At 48.7% G+C, this 23,521-nt stretch overlaps 1 protein-coding gene across 1 annotated transcript; it reads right to left on the bottom strand.

Annotated features, from left to right (window-relative positions):
• Positions 1 to 1,344: 1,344 nt before the first annotated feature.
• LOC135812114 (A disintegrin and metalloproteinase with thrombospondin motifs 16-like) lies at positions 1,345 to 22,782 on the bottom strand. The gene is made up of 22 exons (XM_065325446.1): positions 22,291 to 22,782; positions 20,053 to 20,128; positions 19,048 to 19,385; positions 18,513 to 18,693; positions 17,287 to 17,495; positions 16,884 to 16,967; positions 15,401 to 15,525; positions 15,057 to 15,103; positions 14,778 to 14,883; positions 14,052 to 14,183; positions 13,082 to 13,232; positions 11,996 to 12,097; positions 11,306 to 11,553; positions 10,835 to 10,898; positions 9,787 to 10,062; positions 8,500 to 8,626; positions 7,740 to 7,823; positions 6,235 to 6,546; positions 5,339 to 5,486; positions 4,352 to 4,568; positions 3,591 to 3,753; positions 1,345 to 1,976 (listed from the first exon to the last, which is right to left on the bottom strand). The coding sequence occupies exons 1-22, from the start codon at positions 22,384 to 22,386 to the stop codon at positions 1,864 to 1,866; spliced, it is 3,399 nt and encodes a 1,132-aa protein (XP_065181518.1). The 5' UTR covers positions 22,387 to 22,782; the 3' UTR covers positions 1,345 to 1,863.
• Positions 22,783 to 23,521: the final 739 nt, after the last annotated feature.

Here is a 23,521-nt window from a genome sequence, read left to right as displayed (position 1 = left end):
AGGCGAGGTTGGAGCCGATTGGGAGGTGGTCTTCGAGGTCATTGACGTAGGCCAAGAATAAGGTGGGGCCCAGGATACTGCCCTGTAGCACGTCTGGCCGGAGATGTGCATGCGCCGCGGGTTGCAGAGGTAGTCTTGGAGCCACCGATGCAGGTCTCCCGAGATGCCATACACTCTAGCCTTGTCACGCGGCAATACACCAGTGTGCGACACCCGGTCAAATGCTCCAGCAATGTCGATGGCCAGCACTCGAGAAGCTCCTTTATCTCCTGCGGTGTGCACCCACTGGTGCCTTGTGGTGGTGGAGAGCAGTCAGCAGGTCTGCTGCACTGTGTCTGTGGCCGCGACGGAAGCCAACTTGACGTTCTGACAGGACATGATTCGTCTCCATGAAGTTGCCGATTGCCCTGTTGATTTATAGTCTCCATGACCTTGGAGATGATGCTCAGTAGCGACACTGGTCGATAGTTTGATGGCGACGATTTTGACTTGCGCTTGTGGACTGGAACAACGTTTGCAACCTTCCACTGTTTAGGCTGGATGCCAAAACGAAGACAGCAGGTACTACCGTAAATAGCTTTTAAAGCGGCCGTGCCAAATCTGCAGAGCAGGCTTTCAAGACGCGGGCAGGTATCCCATCTGGACCAGTGGCCTTGGTGGGGGCTGAGCTGGCGGAGGGTTCGCTCGACTGTGGTCTCGCGAAACCGGATGGTGCAGAGGTTGCGGTCAGTACGTGGTCGGGCGACGGACGTGAGGAAATGGGGCGGATAGGTCGTCTACCCCTAGACTGCATGTGTTGGCGAAGTGTTCGGCCATGCACTCTGCCTTGCTGCGGTTGGCGTCGTGCTCCGCACCATCTACTAGTACGCGTAAGGACTTTTGCATAGCTACAGGAATTTTTTTAAGTGGAATTTTAACCCACTGGGTATGGTTCTTTATACAGCGCTGAAAGCTTAGCACATCGCTTTGACGTTGCGAAATCAACACCCCATGCATAGCAGCACAAGACCCACCAATGCCTCTACTCTCCTCGCATACGAGTACATGTCTACCGGCATGGCCAGTAGCATCCTCATGTTGTAGCCTGATGATTGCGACTGCATGAAACTCAGAGTAGCGACTAACTACCCGTGATTGCCCTTGTTGATACGTATGGTTCTTGATATAAATTATTTACGTAATCAAGTAGCTGCGGTGCTCCATACAAGTAAGGTGGAAAAGAATTTTTATTGCAACTACTTTGAAGTAGGCCTATAGGACTATAGTACATCTGTAGAATGCATTGACGTAAGATGCGCCATGTGAGTGGCATACAGCAATAATGTACAGGTTGTACAGGTTGGGTGAGGTTGTGTGCGTTGGCCGGAATAATTAGAAATAGAATAGAAATAGTTTAATACGGCAATGAACAGAATCAGCTGAAGCGGCATGGTACGAATGTTTTTTTAGAATACAAATAGAATGAATCGGCAATTTGGTAAGTTTCAGAATTGACAATGGACACTAAAACACTGTACAGGTTACAGCAAGCCGAGTCTCCATCGCATACCGCAACCAGCCCTCACATGCACAGGCCCATGTGCACGAAGAGAATAATTACAGAAAAAGGGACCCTCAGATAATCGGAACACCCTCCCATGTTGTGCTCTCTTTAGGAGAAAACGTATCAGTGATTCAAGTTTGGAGAACAAGTATACACCTTGATAGAATTTAGCAATCAATAAAAAATGAGGTGATGCTGATACGATTATATCATTTGTCATAAAACAGAAATACAGATAAACTTAGCAGTGCTGAAGGTAGTGATTCACTGATACACTGTAGCACACGGATGCAGGGAGTTGTAAACATATGACTCCCCACTCAGAAACATGACTTGCAACACAGGTTCTTCATTCCGGGGTCATTGCATCCACCGCCACCTCGGATGAGTTTGCAAAGGTCGGATATGTCATTGCAGATACTTGGCCTTCGACCTGATCCGGGTAGCAGAATAGCAACATACACACGCACATGAACACACACGCATATGCACACACACACACGCATATGCACACACACACACGCATATGCACACACACACACACACACACACACACACACACACACACACACACACACACACACACACACACACACACACACACACACACACACACACACACACACACACACACACACACACACACACACACACACACACACACACACACACACACACACACACACACACACACACACACACACACACACACACACACACACACACACACACACACACACACACACACACACACACACACACACACACACACACACACACACACACACACACACACACACACACACACACACACACACACACACACACACACACACACACACACACACACACACACACACACACACACACACACACACACACACACACACACACACACACACACACACACACACACACACACACACACACACACACACACACACACACACACACACACACACACACACACACACACACACACACACACACACACACACACACACACACACACACACACACACACACACACACACACACACACACACACACACACACACACACACACACACACACACACACACACACACACACACACACACACACACACACACACACACACACACACACACACACACACACACACACACACACACACACACACACACACACACACACACACACACACACACACACACACACACACACACACACACACACACACACACACACACACACACACACACACACACACACACACACACACACACACACACACACACACACACACACACACACACACACACACACACACACACACACACACACACACACACACACACACACACACACACACACACACACACACACACACACACACACACACACACACACACACACACACACACACACACACACACACACACACACACACACACACACACACACACACACACAATTCTCAAGCACCTTTTGAAAGTTTGCTTTCATGGCTAATGCCAGGATGGTCTTTATACCGAGAGATCTCTAGACTCTCTGTTCTATTCACACCACGTATCCAGGTTATCTTGCCTTTTTTTCTTTTCTCTCTTTCTATCGTGATTGGCCATTGGGCATAGTCGCCCGTTTGTCTAGTGATGTCAAATACAACACAATGCATACGGCAACACTGTGTTTTGGATTTCCGACGGTAGCGGTAAAGAGCATGGATGTTTTTTATACTTTTCTTGCCGTTATACGCTCTACCGACTTGGTTTTAATGTCAGCTGTCATGGGGCGCACTGGCATGAAACTTTATCTCCATGAGCCGAATGGCCGCACAAACTGATGCACTAAATATTCTGCCTTTAACTGAAAGATCGCCGAGTGTGAGATATTGCACACTAGAGGTTTCGTGATGTTGCTATAACTCCTGAAATCAATGCACTAAGTAAAGCAAGTTGTGCATTCAAAACACACATCATTTTCCCAGGTTAGAAACTGTATAACTCCTGACACAATGATTTCACTCACACGATGCACACAGATCAACAATGGATTACACGCTTACGTGGTGGGCAGGCTCGCGCGGCTGTGCACTCGCGGGTCTCTGGAATAGCGGGCACTCCTGCTCGCTGGCATACCAGCGGCGGAACGTTGACTGGCTTGGTACCGATTCTCAGGCGGCACATGATGACGCGCACCTGCACGCCCTTGCCACATGCAGCTGAACACTGGAGCATGCATTGTCACACAAACAAACATACATACATACATACATGCACACACATAAACACATATACAAAATTACAAACACACATACACATATTAACTGGTTTGAGGGAAAGACACAAACGGGAAAAGTCTGAATAAAAAATTGACTGTCACCACCAGGACTCGAACCAGGCACCCTCGCTTGTAGCCAGCGATGCTCTAACCACCGAGCTGTGGTGTAATCGTCATCCCAGCAGAGGCCGTTCAACATTTTCTTCAGACTTCGTAACTCACACACAAATACACATATGCACATATTAACACACGTGCACACACATGAACACACACACACATGTGCACACACATGAACACACACACACACACACACAAGATAGTATAACACCAACGGTAGCGATGTCAGGAAGTAAATGTCATAATATACTGCACCTAGACTTGATACATGTTTTACACACACATACACACACACAGACTGAGAGAAAGAAAGAGAGAGAGAGAGAAAGAGAGAGAGCGAGAGAAATATCGATACATGAAAGGGGGAGGGGGAGGGTGTTGTGTGTATTTTTTTATGCTTTACTAACAGTGACAAGATTTTCTTACATTAGACCATTTCTTGTTAATCCAGATAGGCTTGACAGGTGTGCAGACGTGGACGTTGCACGATCTCTGCGTTGGCGGCCGAATGTTAGTGCACAGTTTATTAGCAACCGGCGGCTGGCGAGGCCTGCCGGACTCGAAGCAGGCAACTCTCCTGGTCTGCGCCCCGCCTCCACATGTGCGGGTACATTCGCTCCACCTCCAGAAACGCCATTCGTACCTGCGCACAGTATTCGAAGCAATGTGCATGCAGAGGTGATCACAATGACAGTTCAACATGTTGTGTTGGGCTTGCAAGCCATGCAAGAGTCCATTGCAGGACAAAACAAGCACTGCTTAATTAATAACGAGGATGCGCATACTCTATTTTCAGAAATTTTCGGTGCTCAATATTTTCGGTGTGAGTGCAAAAGGCCAGGTTAGGTGAAGAGAAAATTTAGGTACAGAGAAGCAGTTCCCTATTAGATTATGTGTGTAAGTGTTTGTTCGGTGTATTGAAATTTTAGGTATGAAACAGATGCACCGAAAGTACCGAAAATAAATGCACACCGAAAATTTGTGAAATTACAGTATATAATACTGATGTGAGAGAAAGAGAGAGAGACATTACGGAGAGAGACAGTACGGAGAGAGACAGTACGGAGAGAGACAGTACGGAGAGAGACAATGCTGCTACAATCACTATACACTACATCTCCCTTTGCACAGCATTAGCAGCATTACACTGTACTCCAGTCAAGGGGAAGCCCACCCTGAAAACTTTACAGCGTGTAGTGCAAAAGACGCGCTGTTTCCCATGTGCTAGCTGTAGTGACAAATTTCGTTACAACAGTTCGCATCACATGAAAATGAAACCGTGCATTTTCAAAAATGTCTAGCTGTGTATACATGCGTGCTTGTATGTGCATGTGAGTGTGTGTACAAGTGCTTATTATTCACTTGTACACGCAAATATGTTACATGTGCGTATACATGCTCCATATGTCTTACCTTGCCGGCTTCTCGCACTCAGTGTCCAGATGGCATGACGCACTCGTATTAGACTTGAAGCCCTGTAGACGCAGGCGACGGCATTCGTTACTCCTGGGCTGCTTGCCATTGGACCGGTCGGTGCACACACTGTAAATGGTTTGTCTTCCTGCGAGCAGAATAGTAGGAACAAAAGGTTTGCAGTATGTTAGCAAAAGGAAGCAAACTCAGCTGAAGGTCGTTTCCAAATCGCCTGCCGTATACTCAAGACATTTTAGGTGCTCAATATTTTCGGTATGAGGGTAAAGGGCCAGGTTAGGTGAACAGAAATTTTAGGTACAGAGAAGCAGTTCCCAATCGGATTATGCGTGTTAGTGTTTGTTCGCTGTATTGAAATTTTAGGTATGAAACAAACATACCGAAAGTACCGAAAATATAAGTACAATGTACACCGAAAATTCGTGAAATCACAATAATTGATTGCCAAGAGTGCTCAATGCGCAAGGCAGATCTTCCCGGTGTGTACAGAAGAAGTGTGTATGAAAGCTGTAGCTGTAATCCCCCCGGGGCCAGGCCATAGCCAGTCCCCATGGCCTGTTTCCAAAAAATGCAAGTCTCTATGAGCAGTCCCTATGAGCAGTCAGTCCCCGTATGCCCAGTCCCTTTAGCCAGTCCCCACTGCCAGCCCCCATAGCCAGTTCATATGGCCACTCATTGCATCAAGTCCCTATGGCCAGTCAATGGCCAGTTCCTGTAGCCAGTCCCTGTAGCCAGTCCACATAGCCAAACCCAGTCCTTGTGTAGTCGTATACCATTAAAACTTGACCGCACTCATCAGCATTTGCACACACGTCAAACACCTTTCGAGGCATTACAACAGCTGAATTTACTCCAGCCGTGTAACCTTGGTAACATACCTGATCCACATGTACCCTGACATTTTGTCTTTGCCGTTCGCCAGTAGTGCTTTTGGGAGCAAGTGCGCGCCTCAGGTCGTGTGTACGTGGCCTCCACGCCGGGCTCTGTGTACTCCCCGTGACCGGAGAGCCGGAAGGTGTTGATGGTTATCTCGCTGCTGAGGCTGCCGCGAACGGTCAGGTATGCGGGCGCGTGGCTCGGATGCGAGTACTGCAGCAGCGACTGGGTGCGGCCGGGCAGGATCCGGCGCATGTGCGGCACGATGGCGCTGTCGGCGTGGTTCAGGATGCCCGTGCGGCCGATGCTCACGCCTGTGAAGTGGAGAAACAAGCAAAGCATGCACAGCGGTGACCGCAGGTTAACGTTACTAGAAATGAGCACTGTGTGTGTGTGTGTTAGGCTACACTGCATTTACTAGGTGTAAGGCTACGCTGTATCTGCCGCTGGTTTTGCCGGGTGTTAGCGGCGGCCGTGAGTTCCCTCGGCAAGGGACACGACCATTTACTCTTGCATCATCGTTATCAGCGCATACCCCATCTCCCCGAACTCTGACGGCTGCTTGCAGGTACAGTCAACTTCGCTAATAACGACTGCGGATATAACGACAATTCGCAAACAACGACAGAATTTCCATGCCCAGAGCAAAGTCCCATCCCACTGTAACACATATAATGGGACTTCGGGTATAACGACACTTCGCGAATAAGGACACCTTTTTGATGCCCTGCCGAGTCTCGTTATAAGCGAAGTTGACTGTAGAGTGACAAGGTTGAGCACTGCGTACAGAATCAGCAAGGCTTGCCGTGCACAGTGGCGGTCACTAGCAACGCATACATACCCGCTCTGCAACCATGGTGACTAGGATCGGAGTGGACAGTTACGATCATGCAGTTACGATCATGGAGCAGCACATGCACATCCCGTAACTATGGTGACAACATTCTAGCTCAGTACATGCTACACAGTCAACTTCGGTAATAACGACTGCGGATATAACGACAGAAGTTCCATGCCCAAACCAAAGTCCCATCTAACTGTAATACATATAATGAGACTTCGGGTATAAGGACACTTCGCGAATAAGGACACTTTTCTGATGCCCCGCCGAGTGTCGTTATAATGCAAAATTGACTGTATACCCACTCATGTGTACATGGGGTAGTAAAGCAGTGAAAAATGCTGACTGTAAAAGATCCGACAGTTAGTCATAACTCGTAACATTTTGTCCTTCTTCTTTTCACAAAAATGTTTCCAAAGGTGTTTTTCACCTAAGCGGGAAAGCTAGCAGAACCTGATGCGACCTATACATTAACTTCAGGACTATTCTGGCTGGGGCTTGCTTTTGATAAAGGTGACTCTCATTCCTAAGCAGTGGTGTGTGTGTGTACAGGTAGAAGGCCAATGAGGTATTGTGTGCATGTAACTTGGTGAGTGATCTTGTACGGGACTGTGAAAACCTTGTGTGAGCGTGGCATAGTGGTACTGCTGACATGCGGTAGCTTACTCAGCACAAAGTCTTTAGATTGGTCACGCATTCTGACGATGATGTTGTCTGCTCCACGCGGGATTTTCATCTGATAGTGACGGCCTTATGCATTATAAGGGGAACACACACACGCACACACACACACACACACACACACACACACGAACATATAAGCACAGAGACAGACAGACAGGCAGATGTACAATGCTAGGTGTCCTACCCTAAGACGTTGCTTTCGAGAAAGCGCTATGCCACCCGCTCACTCTTGACCGCAATGACTTTGAGTAGTGATCAAGTCCTGCTCAAGGCGACCTTTTCCCACTGCACACAGTTTTTTTGTACATACTACAGTACACAACATACATCACAAGAAAATCCTACAAGGAGGACATGAATTTTTCCTTCAGCCAACAGAGAGGGCTCAACACAATAACATGGAGCACTTTTATACACAAACAGCACAACGGAGGTTTACAGAGTTCGTGGCAACTCCGAGTTTATTGCACAACGCAAACATCAGGCGACTTGAACCTTTGTGACTTTTGTGTGTCACAAGAAAATCCTGAATGTTAGTGGAAAGTCCGGCCAAGCACTGCCATGCAGCATTTGCTGCGAATTTGATTTTGATCGAATTTGCAGCAACTATTGCAAATCTGTTACTAGTAGCTGCTGATGTTCACTGCACACACACACATACACACGCACGCACACACACACACACACACACACACACACACACACACGGAGATTCCGAGCGAAATGCCTGGCAGGGACTCACCTCGCCGCGAGCGTGTTTTGGGTTGCGTCACGCGGTGCAGGACCCTGCAGCACTGTCCCGTTCCGCCGCACACACCGCACACGTCCTTCTTCAGTCCGGAATCCAGCCTACCATCACAGCCAATGCTCTACAGCAAACAAAATCATGCCGTACAATAAATTCATTAATAACATGACATTAAATAACATACACTCATGGCACATGATAGTGAACAATGGTACGCTGTATATAGTGAAACCTGTCTAAGACGACTGCTCGAGGGACCTTCACGGTCTGGTCTCTGTTACCAGGTGGTCTGCGTATCCAGTGTCATTTGACTGGACATACAGTCAACTTCGCTAATAACGACTGCGGATATAATGACAGTTCGCGAATAACGACAGCATTTCCATGCCCAGAGCAAAGTCCTTTCCAACTGTAATACATATAATGAGACTTCGGGTATAACGACACTTCGCGAATAACGACACGTTTTTGACACCCCGCCGAGTGTCGTTATAAGCGACGTTCACTGTAGCATCCCTTGGTCCTGGCTGCAGTGGTCTTCTGGGACAGGTGGTCACCTTGACAGGTGGTCGCCTTTACAGGTTTTACTGTTGTTTTTTTAAGTACATGTTTTTCAAATGATAGTGGTCATCAGAAGTAGTACGGTAACCGGACACCCCTGGTGTAGCGGAAACGGTCCTGATGAGACAGGATTTGGCTTGATCCAGGGATGCACGTTGGATCCACAGCACGTTGGTGCATGGACATGTGTCCAATCAGTACAGGATTCCACTTGGTTTAGGTTCGGTAGAGCATGAGTCTCTTAATCTCAGGGTTGTGGGTTCGAGCCCCACGTTGGGCGCCAATGTTGCGAAAGAAGGATCCGCGAGCGGGATTCAAACCCAGCACCCCTGTCTTTCTGGGACGGTGCCCTACCGTTTAGGCTACAGGGGATCACACACACACACACACACACACACACACACACACACACACACACACACACACACACACACACACACACACACACACACACACACACACACACACACACACACACACACACACACACCCACCCACACACACACCCACGCACGCACGCACGCACGCACACACACACGCACGCACGCACGCACGCACGCACACACACACACACACACACACGCACGCACACACACACACGCACGCACACACACACACACACGCACTGTATAAGCAGTAATGACGGGCCGGTGAGAGATCCTGACTGAGAAATAGAGAGTACCAGGCTCGCGTCCAGCACAGCACAATTGCAAAACCAACCTGCACGCATACGCCGTCAATGCACTTGCCGCTGCCCAAGCTGTCACCCATCAAGACCTCGCACGGCGCCTCATCCGGCAGCACCATGTTAAAGTCGTGAAGCTTCTCTCCCCGCGTGTCGCTGATCTCGCGGCACAGCACCTTACAAGCCGTCGCTGCCGAGCTGTTCATGCGAGTGTGTGGCACAAGTCGGCCAGTTTCAGCCGTACCAAGTGCCCCGCAGATGTCGTCGGCATCACGGAAAGGTTTGGAGGCAATGCTTGACGCTGAGCAAAGCTGCGGGCACGATACAATGGAATGGTACAAAAAAATTGCAATATAATTCGGATGTGCTAGTAAACAGACGCTTGTGAGTGAGTAGTATGAATCCTGAAATGCGTGTTAAATGGAATGGTAAACAGAAAAATCCCTGAAGCATAGTGGCTCAAAAAAGCATAATAGAAAAGCACCAGTTGGCCATGCCACTGCATTTATACTCCATAGAATATGTATACATCTAGCCGGGGAAAGGCATTAAAATTCAGGTGCGTCGGACACGGTATTGTCATTACGGTGTTGACCGTACGACCACTTTTTGCCCAAGGTACCCCGTGAATCAATATAACACACTGCTCTGGGATCTAAATTTCCAAACATTTTGGCTCAGCAACCCCTCCCCCACGTGTAAATTGTACTTCAGATGGTTGACCGTACCACACTAAAATACCATCCGACACCCCTGAAATTCATACATGTGCACAAGCACACGAACACATAAACGAACACACCGTTTGAAGTACATGCACACATGTATAAACACAACCAAAATGATACGGTACAAAAGGATAACCACACACACACACACATACAAGTACGCGTACACAAACATGCTCGTAGGCACACACACACACACACAAACACACACACACACACACACACACGCACGCACGCACGCACGCACGCACACACACGGACACACACAAAACACATCCATGCACATACACACATCCACTCTATGCGCACAGACTAGCAGCCAAGCGAACGCTGTCACCAGGAAACAGATACATACCGGTGTTTCGCAGGGCTTGACATCCGCGTGCAAGCCATCACAAGGCAAACCACCATTGCTTGGCCTGGTGATATGCAACACAAACAAGAACAAGAGAACTTTGGCCTTCAGTCATGCTTGGATTACTGGAGAAGCCAGACAGAAATTCCAATAGCACATGAGGTACATTTAGGTGTATGAACACATCGAAATAACCGGATAGTGAAACCTCTGTGAAACTTCAAGATATAAAGCACCTCGGGGATGTTACAAAAATTTCTCCCTGTGTTGGACACTGTAACTTCCTCTCTCCCTCCCTCCCTCCCTCCCTCCCTTGATCCATCCATCCATACATCTGTATCACTAGATTTCTCTCTCTCTCTCTCTCTCTCCCTCCCTGCCTCCCTCCCTACCTCCCCATTCTCTCTTGTATACCAGTAAATGAAATGAATGGATGAATAGATGGCTGGCATTTCAACAGGTTGCGCTTACTCTGGGTTGATGCACTCACGACGCCGATACATAAGTCCTCCACCGCAGGTAAGACTACACGCAGACCAGTCGGACCAGTCTGCCCAGCCGCCGTTGATTGGCTGCTTGGCGACCGCCCTCTGTATGATGGGCCGCCGCAGGACATCCGGGAATCCAGCGCTCTCCGGCAATGTCTGGCAGGTAGCGAGCTTGTCGAAGTGCAGACGCTGCACCGTGGAATTGTCAACGCACTGTCGACGATAGCAGATCTGAGGTAGATGGACATAACGTAGTGTTTTGTATCAGAAGTTGTCTGATCTAGAAGCCTGTGTTGAATACAAGCTGGATTTTCAAGATACACTGTCGGTACATAAGCCTGGTTTTAGTGTTGACATACATAGAAATACCTGGTTTGAATAGAAGCTTGATGTGAATAGAAGCCTAGCCATGACATCGTCTTCTACAGGAATACGCCCGAATTGATAACACAACATTACGTTACAGTAACGTATCATCAAGTGATGGATATTGTTCGCGACATTGCAACATCTCAGCATTCACAGAATGGTATACAATTTGCTCAACGAAAAGATGGGAAGTCTTGCTTCAAGAACGCATTTTCTATTGCTACAAGCGTGTCCAGTTTTAGTCTGTCCAGTGCAACAGCTTGTCTACGAGCGCCATGCCAAGCAACTGCCGACTTGCACTTACCTTGTTATTTCCACACGGTGTGCCGTCCAGTGCCGGCGAGAAGTTGGTCCAGCAGCCCGTCGAACTGTCCCTGCTGTCGCAGAACAGAGTCTGGCATATCACCTGCGCATACGCCAGCATTACACACACACACACACACACACACACACACACACACACACACACACACACACACGCACACACACACACACACGCACACACACACATACAACAAGCCCGGTCACGGTCGGTGCACTGATGTCACACCCTCGTGAAGATATCATATTATTACACTATATTACAGTACGAACTGATGAGGGGTGAATTCCCCGAAACACTGTGTATTGAGCAGGGAGTGGTGCTTTCTTGCAGGTTTGCCAAGTGGAAGGTGCGACGTGCTCCTCGTGTGCTCTGGACTGGCAGTCGTGAGTCAGTCAAGTGTCAAGTTCGGCAAGAAGCGTGTGTTCCTAGTTGGAACAATCAACTTTATAATACAGTCGAAGAACAAAAAGGACCAAGGAACTACAAGTTACGCTATAATGTCCACTAACACCACCAGTTACTAAACAATCAGCTCATGCGATAGCATTGCACGACACTGACCGACGGTACTGACATTCTACAACTAACTGGCTAACAGCTCTAGCACATCTGGGATGCGCACTCCAACTTGGCTCTCCATCTGAGTCTATTATTCACTACGTCATGCATGTAGTAGAATATTTACTACTCCCTGGACTGGACCCTGATCGGATCAGATCTCGGGAGCAGTGAAATATTTGACAACCCCTGTTCAGAACGGGGGGGGGGGGGGTAGTTATGGACGTTTGCTGTACTTGTACTTCTTCCAGGTCACATGCCCGTTGCCATGGAATGTTTGACTTCACATCTAAGATCTAAGGCAATCAGCAACGCTGCACATATGGTCATATATCCTGTCACACAGTGCATGCTCCCGACGCCCTGCTGCTACTACGCCCTGCCAATGAACGGCCTAGGCTACGAGGCTGCCCCCCCCCCCCCCCCCACCAAGTTCTTCTGAACCCAACAGCACTGTAAGCAATGCCCTACCTCTTTCTTATACGGACACGCCAAGTAGTTTCTTACCTCTTTCTTATAGGGACACGCCGAGTAGTTTCTGAATCTGAAGCTACACTGTTGATCAAGACTGTACAGCTCACCGGGAAGCTTATTCTCATTCTCCACCAGACCGTGAAATTGGCGTGGACAATCCAGTAGACAAGACACCTGTTCAGAACTAACGCAAGACGTAGAAGCCATACAGAAGGAAAAGGAAAGTCACCATGATAGTGGATGCTGCCTCGATAATCTGCCTGTATGAATTGTTTGGTCCCACCATCACACACCATAGGCCGTGTTAGCCATCCTAACGTTTACTGCAGTCATCGGGTGCTCTTTCCACCGTGGAAACAGATAGCTGAGCCTGTCAGCTATACAGAATGGAATGGCCAGGGGTATTGAACCCCTAAGGTGGGCCTTGCAGCCCTAGATCAGAGGGGAGTAGGTGCAGATTCTGTTAGTACTGCACACGTGTCTGCCACCGTGTAAACAGATAACTGAGCCTGTAAGCTATACAGCCATGCCATCATGCATCATGAGCAGTACTCTGAACATCTAGGGCAGCACAGCCAGCCTGGCGAACAGCACACAGTCATGTGACACGGCAAACTGAGCAAGATTCCGCAACATACTCACACTCCTGTAATTATGCAAGTACGGTAAAACCTGTGACTAACGACTACCCCTTTGGGGCCAGAGAAAGCGGTCTTTAGTGGCAGGTGGTCCTTAGTTAGAGGTTTGCATTGTACAACCATATATAAATTATGATCGTGAGACCGTCCGTGCCTGGCGAAGTGGTCTGTTGTACCAGGCTGGTCGCTAGTCACGGCGGTCTTCAGTTACAGGTTTTACTGTACTGCAAAACATCATCAAATAATGCCTGATCTAGATGTTTGCAGGGTGGTGGCGTGGATGCTGAAAACTCAGTCTAACCGAGTCTCAAGCGAACCGTGACATTATTATTATTTTTTTTTAGAGGACAATGCAGGGCGCATACTTGAATGTGTTGCGGAAGAAGGCCTTGCTGCAATCCGAGAACTGCCAGTACTTCTGCACGTCGTTGGCCGACGCCTCCATCACATAGCCCCCGCCGCGCGGGCAGATGGTCAAGTCGTGATCGGCGCCAAGTCTGTGCATGCAGCACACAGCACATGACAAGGACAACAGCCAGCACACTGAGCCGAGGCATGATTTTTTTACAAGATAATCACAAACCATCATGGTGCAAACGCTGGCAAAAACGCACAGATATGCACATCGCGATGGCAGCCGAAGCAGTGGATATGCGAGAACAATAGAGAACAATGTGATCACAGTATATATTTAGAGAGCAGTTCTCTGGCACGTGACCAGCTACATAGCCAGCCATGAGAAAGGTCACATGATAGATAATCTGAAAACAGTCACATGACCATAGTCACATGATCAGTCATGTGACAAGCCACATGACCATAGTCACATGATAAGTTGTGTGACATGCCACATGACAAGAAAGAAAGAAGGGTCAGAAGGAGTCTGAGAAAGAGAAGAAAGATGTGTGTGACCATTAGCGTCGGGAATCGAACCCGCAACCTATCGATTGGAAATCGCTGCACATACCACTGCACCATATGGGACACACACACACACACATACACACACACACACACACACACACACACACACACACACACACACACACACACACTCACACCATAAATGCACCTTGCACACACAACCTTACACGTGGCCAAACTCGTGAGCCATCACGACGCCATTCTGAATGCCCCTGTCGCGCACTAAGCCGCAGGACCGAGTGGGATTGCAAATCGTGCCAATAAACGCACGGCCTGAAGGATCAAGAAGAGGAGGCAAACAGAAAACACACCTTAAGCAATCACAAGCCAGGTTTGAAATTGAGACGTAGCAGTGCACAAGTGTACACACAATCATGCGCATACACTGGACGCATGAAAGGCACCATGGCCGTCACGAGTACGGACAATCCACTATGGAAGCTTACCAAGCTCATCGCATCCGCCACGATTGTTTCTCGAACAAAGACCGTACCTAGAGGAAAATAGTAGAACATAAAAAATTGGAAACTAGGACAAGAAGTCATAGGAAACAGATAAAAACTGAATACGAAACTCGCCCGTGCACGACTGCAGCTCGAGTTTTCACAGAGCGGACAAGTACACATGAGCACACATGAACACACGCACATGCACACACACACACGCGCGCACACATACGTACATATACACACACGTACATATACACACACGTACATACACACATGCAGACACATGTACACACAGAGACACTCGTGCACACATTCGTTTGAGTCGCGTGCATGCCACTGACCCGGTCAGCAACATGGCGTAGTCATGGTGGAGAAAGTGACGATCCGGCGGCGGATTCTGCCTGTGCTGGAAAACGCAAAACCTGTCGAGCAGGATATTCGAGTCATGTGTGACGGGCAATTGAGGCTGGAGGAGAACACCACGCAAATGAAGGAATTAGGCTGGAGGAGATGGCTCAGGGGGTACTGAAATCAGGAGACGATCAGTAAATGAGAGGAACAGTGTTTGGTGCTTCTCTTACTTTTCAGTTCCCCTTTCATCCTTTTTCTTTCTCCCCTCTATTACCGCCATGGCTGGCCATCGCCCACATCACCTTTTCATTGGCTAATGCCACGTGATTGTGAATAAAAAAAATTAAAAAATTAAAAAAATATTTGCGTAGAAAATTCCACCATGCCTTCGTACGGGATACGCAGTATGTACTTCAGGTAATATCATGCTCGAGGTAGGTGGTATCTATTGAAGTACGTTAAACTATGTGAAAGTTATGCTCTTGGTTGAGCACTCTTTCTGGTTAGCATCAACGTCGTCTCGCTGTGTTTATCCCGGTTTGAGCAATCTGACTTTGGTTATTTGAGCCGGTGTAGAAATTGTTAGGTTGTTCACTAGATATCATTGCGACAGACTGGTTTACCAAGTCACTCTGAGTCTGGGTCCACTAGCATACCCGCGTACGTCACTCTGAGTCTGGGTCCACTAGCATACCCGCGTACGTCACTCTGAGTCTGGGTCCACTAGCATACCCGCGTACGTCACTCTGAGTCTGGGTCCACTAGCATACCCGCGTACGTCACTCTGAGTCTGGGTCCACTAGCATACCCGCGTACGTCACTCTGAGTCTGGGTCCACTAGCATACCCGCGTACGTCACTCTGAGTCTGGGTCCACTAGCATACCCGAGTACGTCACTCTGAGTCTGGGTCCACTAGCATACCCGCGTACGTCACTCTGAGTCTGGGTCCACTGGCATACCCGCGTACGTCACTCTGAGTCTGGGTCCACTGGCATACCCGCGTACCTCACTCTGAGTCTGGGTCGACTAGCATACCCGCGTACGTCACTCTGAGTCTGGGTCCACTAGCATACCCGCGTACGTCACTCTAAGTCTGGGTCCACTAGCATACCCGCGTACGTCACTCTGAGTCTGGGTCCACTAGCATACCCGCGTACGTCACTCTGAGTCTGGGTCAACTGGCATACCCGCGTACGTCACTCTGAGTCTGGGTCCACTAGCATACCCGCGTACGTCACTCTGAGTCTGGGTCCACTAGCATACCCGCGTACGTCACTCTGAGTCTGGGTTCACTAGCATACCCGCGTAGGTCACTCTGAGTCTGGGTCCACTAGCATACCCGCGTACGTCACTCTGAGTCTGGGTCCACTATCATACCTGAGTACGCCTAGCAGCAAGTATAGAACAGTAGTATGATCAGAGGACGTGACATGACTTGAGGCCAGAACTCACAAATTGATCCTTAAGCTTACCTGAGGTTCCAGCAGGTACATAATGCGAGTCACATGGATTCTTATGTCGAATCCCGAGCTTTCCGCTGCCAGCGTTGCTTGCATCTGCATCCACGTGTGCACGTATTCGAACCGGCGTGCATACACATGCGTGAGTGCGTGCACATGCACATACATACACACACAAATGCACACACATTCACACATACCCACACATACACACACACACACACACACACACACACACACACATACACAGGTTTGCAAAGAAAAACTACCTTGCTACCAGAGTGTTCGTAGACACCACACGGAGGCTCGTGGAACTCCAATTGCAGTTCGCCTAGCCTCCTCCAATTTTTTATGTGTAAAGCAAGTGCAAGCCATGCAGTGCAGTGTGTGACACGCCCATAGGACGGTGACTTACCACGTTCATCAGCGTGAATATGTAGGAGTTGATGTAGTCCAAATCCCCGTCGTGCAGATCAATCATGTACGAGTCGGCCGTGATCATCATTTCCACGTAGAGCTGGCCGAACTGGTTGCGCACGCTCTTCTGATTCTGGTAGGACTTGGCGAGTATCTCCTCGCGGGCGCTGTGGTACGGAATGTTATCGTAGCGGTAGCGCTGGAACCCTAGTTAGGAGTGAGAACGCACCAGAAAAGCAAAAAATGAGAGAGAGAGAGAGAGAGAGAGAGAGAGAGAGAGAGAGAGAGAGAGAGAAGAGAGAGAGAGAGAGTGAGAGAGAGAGAAGAGAGAGAGAGAGAGAGAGAGAGAGAGAGAGAGAGAGAGAGAGAGAGTAAATTAACCAGCAAAGCAGCCACAAATAAAATGAATACTTTAATCATACTGCCAATGTTAGTAAGGCCACCCTTTCTTTTTTCGTTGTTTAACGTCCGCGCCCGCGTACCTTTTGCCTCCGACCGGAAAAAAAAAAGAAAGTAGTAGTACCAATAATATGCGAAGTTGTAAATACATGATTGTGTAGTTTCACAGTGTGCCGATCATGATCTTAAACTTATAATATTGCCTCCCGGGCATGCCTTTGTCTTGTGTTCTTTTTCTTTTTTTTGTTGGCTTTTAAATATCGTACGGTGTGTGTCCTAGTAAAAATCCAGATGTAATGAATTCATGACATGCTAACTCCATGCTATGGACCTTTTTTGTTGGATTCACCAGGCATGTGCTCCAATGTACCATCAAAGAGTGTTGTTCTATGCCTGCAAGTGCCGTTAGACCCAGAAATATTGTATATATCACATGCTTTACTGGTCAAAATGTTTGATTGGGGTTTCCAGTTTTTGGAATGGGCTTTTGTTTTTTTTCCGCCCTCCCGCGTACCTTTTCGCGAAAAAAAGGACGTTAAACAATGAATTAACAAAGGGTGGCCTAATAGTAGATAACATAAAGGTCACTGAATCCTTGCTAAGTACGAGTATTGTTCACCTTGTGCTATTTTATAATGATGCAGGTGTGGATAGGTAACGCGGCAGTCGAGTGCAACTTTCGATAATGAAGCTGTCATGTCTACGGGTATTTACATTGATACTGTCGCTATAGCAACAGCATTGCCTAGTGGACCATACTGTAATTTGAAAGTTAACACTAGCGCTGGTCATTTCGTGAAATGTGCTTCAGTTACCTATGCGTACCTGATGGATCACGCTGTGCGCCCACTCCACAGCTGCGGTGCCTCTTGACCGGAAGGGGACCTTCGATTGAGCGCCGATACACCAGATGCGTGTGGCCGTGTGTGTTGGATTCGTGCTCGAGGAGATAGGCAGGCAGTGGGTGCACATAGAAGGCGTCGCTGGATGAATACACCGCTCCCATCTGCAGCAGAAAGGCAAATTCAGCAGGAGTGGTATGAAAAGCTGACACATCTAAGAATAAAATAAACTCAAAACCCATGCGGACGCTTCACGAAAGAAGTGCTTCCCCAATACCGGCGCTATTGCACAGGTGGAGTATTTGTGAGAAACACGTGTGCGCAGTCAAGTGGGGGTGTTGGACTGTGATAATTAGTTGGTGGAATGAAAAATTTGAATAGTACCGCAGCCATGTCAATGCACCTGTGCCTTAGATCTTTTTCATTGCAGGGCGGCGGCGTTCCTACGGATGCTGAAAACACAGCCCAACTGAGTCTCAAGCGAACGGTGAATTTTTTTATGTCAATGAGAGACTTACCATGCCTTTGCATGTGCTGAACGCCACCAGAGAGCTGTTGGCCATGCCGGTCACATGACCTCGGTAATAGCAATGCTTGGGCTCGACGACCGGCTGATGGTGCGTCACGTTGCCTCCCGCGCCAAGGTGCTCGATGACGGAGAGGTCGCTATAGAGACCGTCGCTCTCCGTCACGCTGAGATGATAGTCTCGGCCGAAGCCGTGCACCTTGAAGAACGTTTGCCGCGACGACGGCAGTGATCGTCGACGGCGATGGTGCCCGGCCTCGAGCAGGTCGAAGGAGACGTGGCTGCCGCTAGGCGTGACTTGGCTCGGCGATGCAGTGTGGTATGCCAGGTCTGTGATGCACACACACACACACACACACATACATACACACACACACAAAAAACCCAATGAATAAAGTAGTGTGGTGTTTGAGTGAACTTCATAACATCTTTAGTGACAAACCATTGTAGTGTCCGGTACTATTACTCGGAGGAGGAGGGGGGCGGGAAGCGCAGGGCTGCCACACTTGGAGGGAGAAAAATCTGACGGAGGGGTGTCCCCCGGCGAGGGTGCCGGGGGCAGGGCCCCCGCGGTGAAATATTTAGGAAAATGGCTTGCTGTTTGGGCCCCAGAACACATTAAACTGTCCAGCACACGCACTACAACCATGTCAATTATGAATTAATGGCCAACTGGACTAAAAAGCGCTCAAAACTTAGTAAAGAAATTGGTTGTCCCTCTTTGGGAACAAAATCGGTCGGTTTGTCGGACAGGCGATCAAAAATCGGAGCAAGTGGCAGCCCTGGGAGCGGCGGATCCAGCGATCTCCCGGGGGAGGGGGGGGTCCAGTATAGTCAAAACTGAATACCTGATACATGTACATGGACATGCATATGGTTGCCAGTAGTACATTTACGAAATTTAGGGGGTTCCACGGAACCCCTGGAACCCCTTCTGGATCCGCCCAGGGGGGGGGGGGCATCATTGTGGATTAACAAATATGTTCAGGGGATTTACCTTCACCATCCACGTCTTCACTGCCGAAGAATGTCCGCAGGTGCCGCTCGCTCATGTACTGATGCATGCCTTGGCCCTGCAGGAGATGTATGGCACACAAATCAATCCTATTCACTAAAAAAACCCACACACATCATGAGTTTGCACATGCAGACGTTAAAACGGTTGCTCGCCAACATCCAAACATTCTATGGTGGCCATCCATTCATGCATGACGTTGGGATTGGAGGTGGCAGTTCATATGCTGAACTCTATTTTCAGTGACTGGGAGTGGATGCCCCCCCCCCCCCCCACAAACCTGCACATACAGCACATGCCTGATCCTCTTGGCTTTATCCATTTTTTCGGTCTTTATTTTGGACAACGAACAGACAAATCTAGGAAGTCCAGTCACGAGTGGCTGGCTCAACGCCCTTGTCTCAGGGGATTCTGTCCCTGCATTAGCTATGCTTGTCACATGCTATGAGATTTTGTCTAATAATAATAATAATAATAATCAAAGAGCAGATGCAAGCATGACTCGCGGAGATGGCAATGGTGTCGTTTTATACAGTATGTGTACCCCCTTTTAAAGCAACAGAAGATCTAGGATCTTGATGACCAGGAAAATCAGGAAAGCTGCAGGTGGGTTTTCACACCGGTCTTGGCATGCATTGGAGCGCGGTCTGGAGCCTGAGGCGGGTGGTCTCCGGAAGGCGGTATCTCACTACTTGTACAGTGAGTGGTCCCGTAGCACAAGTGTATCTCTTCTGAATTCATTCATAATCAAACAGAATACTGGAAAATCCCCCCCCCCCCATCCCAGAACAGGGTGGGTCGGAACGCACTGAACAAGAGTAATTATTATGGCCATACTGTTTTCCAACTGCCAGTGTTGAACTCACTCACTTAAGAAAACAGTGTAGTGAGGTTAAGCTGCACGTTATTTCTGAAGTGACGCGCAACTTCACGTCAAATTTGGTGCAAAACTCCAAATTTCGACTTGAGCTGAAGGTCACTCGCGTTATTTTCCAATGCGCGAGCCATATAAGGGGCCGTCCAAGGTTACCAATAATATTTTCGAAACGAAAAGTTTTCGTTTGGGGGTCGGTGGGTTTGATGGAGTTTTGTTTTGAAAATAATTATTGAATGCAGATGGAGAATGTCCAGTTACTGCTGGGTGTCGAAAATTGACATCAATATTTTATTGGAATTCGTTTTACCTGCAGAAAAGATGGGTGAGTGGTTGGGTTGCTGAAACATACTAAAACTTTTCGTTTTGTAAAAACAATCAGTAACCCTGGATGGCCCCTAACGCGAGCTGAACTTTCGTGTCACGTCAAAAACAACTTGCAGCTTTACCTCCAATATTGGATACCCCCCCAGAAAGCTAGCACTATGCAGGATATGGTCGAGCTGGCCGAAATTAAAATCGATCACAGCCAAAATGTTTTCAAGCTGCCAATGATGTCTATGTGTGATAGTGTTTGACATGACCATTCTGATCCCTATATTAGCCTATAGACTATTTACTGATCACTGTATCATGGAGTGTCTGTCATTAAAATCCATACCAGTTCATCCTGCACTGCATTCGGCATCGAATGTCAATCTCGGCCTATTAGTGTCACGCTGGTTCAAATCACGGCACCCCGATCCCTTCAGAGGAACTGTAACGGACATTTAACACTGCTACTGCCAAACTCTCTGTCTCGAGTTCAGTGAATTATTCAGCCTTGCAGCACCTCCGCCCACGCACATGCACATGACAGATGAGCTGATGATTGGCACACTGCTTTCAGACAGATGCCACCACGCCCAAGCTCTGAATCTGCTGATTACTACCGGACTGGCTGATTTCATGCATTGCCGCCACAAAAACGAGAGAATGAATGAAGTATTGAGTGCCGGGATTCTAATGTGGGTCGCACTGCACGTGGGTCACGCTGCACAGCTGGTGAAATTACCTCCACTAGTGCAAGCCTGCACAGACACCATAGGAATAGGCTAACGTCCATGTATTTGCTACATGGTCTGTCACAGTGTGATGCAAACACAGCCATACGTTGTACGGCTACACGTCCTGTAAAGTGTAAGAAACATGAGGTGGCTACGACAGTATAATTTATAACAAACATGGTACCCTGGGAGTACTGATGTGAGTGGTAACCCTAGAAATGTCTGGTTGCTTGGGAACGGTGTAATACGCTGATGCGCAAATACGCTGGCTAGCACTACATAATTGTTCTCCTCACTCACCGGTAACCTTGATGTCGACTGCTCTTCCATTGCTGTTGCAGTCAAGAGCACCACGGCCAGCACTGATAGCAGGGTGGCAAGCGTCACAGGCGCCATAACACCGCCAGTTGAATGGGAGCAGGCAGTCCTGCAATTGGTCTGAGCCTATCACAGATTCACACCACTCTGCCAAAAACGTTGAGGCTGTACTGACTCCCAGTTGTAGTCTTGCAGGAGCAATTATTAAAATTCGATGCGGGCCTTGCCAGAGACAGAAAATACTAATAGACATGGGCTGTGTGCGGCCGGGATAAATAAAGTCTTCCCCTGGCAAATGAGAAGCTTGGAAGGTGGACAGCTTGCCCATGCCTCTCTGACAGCGTGTTGACTAGCCCCGTCTGACACCTTGACATAACGAGTCAGTTGGTATGATGATTGACAGGCCATCCGCCTTCAGCGTGCGGTGAGCGGCACCGCGGACTGAGCACTCCGAGTAGCAGTAAGCTTCGCGGGTCGACCTCCCTCTCCTTACTCTGTCTGTATCTCCGTATTGGGTTGCAAACTATTACTTGCATTGATTTCGTCGTTTTCCGTGTGCAGCACAGGAGAGCATGCTAGCACTGGTCAGCGCAGCCAGTAGCTAGCTCCGTCGACTCGGCTGGCAGAACTCAGTCCGAAGACGTATCAACTCGCTGTGCGATCCGAGCCGCGGTGTAGGAGGACAAAATTAGGGGTCGCGCTGCGTGGATTGAATCGCCGTAACCTTTGTCTAGAGACTCGAGCTGCGAGTTCAAGTACCAGGGCAGCAGTAGATCTACGGCAGTGAGTCACGGTCGACTCTACGCCCACATACGAGTACACGCTCGCCTGCACTCTGCCTCTGCTCAGTATGTACAAACGAAAGTGCATGAGCGGTCGGCGCTGGCGTTGGCGTTACTGATCCCGTCCGAAGTGTCGCCGGAACGCACTCCCTCCGCCCCAAGGCTTCAAACAAACCCTTTTCCATTCATTGCTTCCGTCGAACGAGACACCACTGCCTCGCCCGATGTGACTCCAAGCCTCACAGACACAGTTCACGCCTGTGAAGACGAACGCCATTAGCACATGCCTTGGAACAATGGAAAGTACTCTTCCACACAATAGTTGCGGACTGTGGTGGTGACGGTGACCTACACTATTGGTAGAGGCTATTGGTCTCTCTCCGTCTCTGCTGTTCGCCTTCGCCGAGGGGCGGACAAATGCGCCGTATTCT

The sequence above is a fragment of the Sycon ciliatum genome, chromosome 1 (assembly GCF_964019385.1).
Source record: "Sycon ciliatum chromosome 1, ocSycCili1.1, whole genome shotgun sequence".
NCBI classification, from domain to species: Eukaryota; Metazoa; Porifera; class Calcarea; order Leucosolenida; family Sycettidae; genus Sycon; species Sycon ciliatum.
The sequence above is the reverse complement of the archived record's forward strand: the minus strand, read 5'-3'. Positions and strand labels throughout refer to the sequence as shown.

Bases quoted from the DNA above. Each gene is read 5' to 3' on its own strand.
- LOC135812114 (XM_065325446.1), bottom strand. From the start codon at position 22,386: ATGGCGCCTGTGACGCTTGCCACCCTGCTATCAGTGCTGGCCGTGGTG. The intron at 19,386-20,052 runs GTAAATCCCCTG...TGTGCATCACAG, and splicing joins TGAAGACGTGGATGGTGAAG to ACCTGGCATACCACACTGCA. The intron at 1,977-3,590 runs GTAAGCGTGTAA...TACCCGGATCAG, and splicing joins CGCGCGAGCCTGCCCACCAC to GTCGAAGGCCAAGTATCTGC.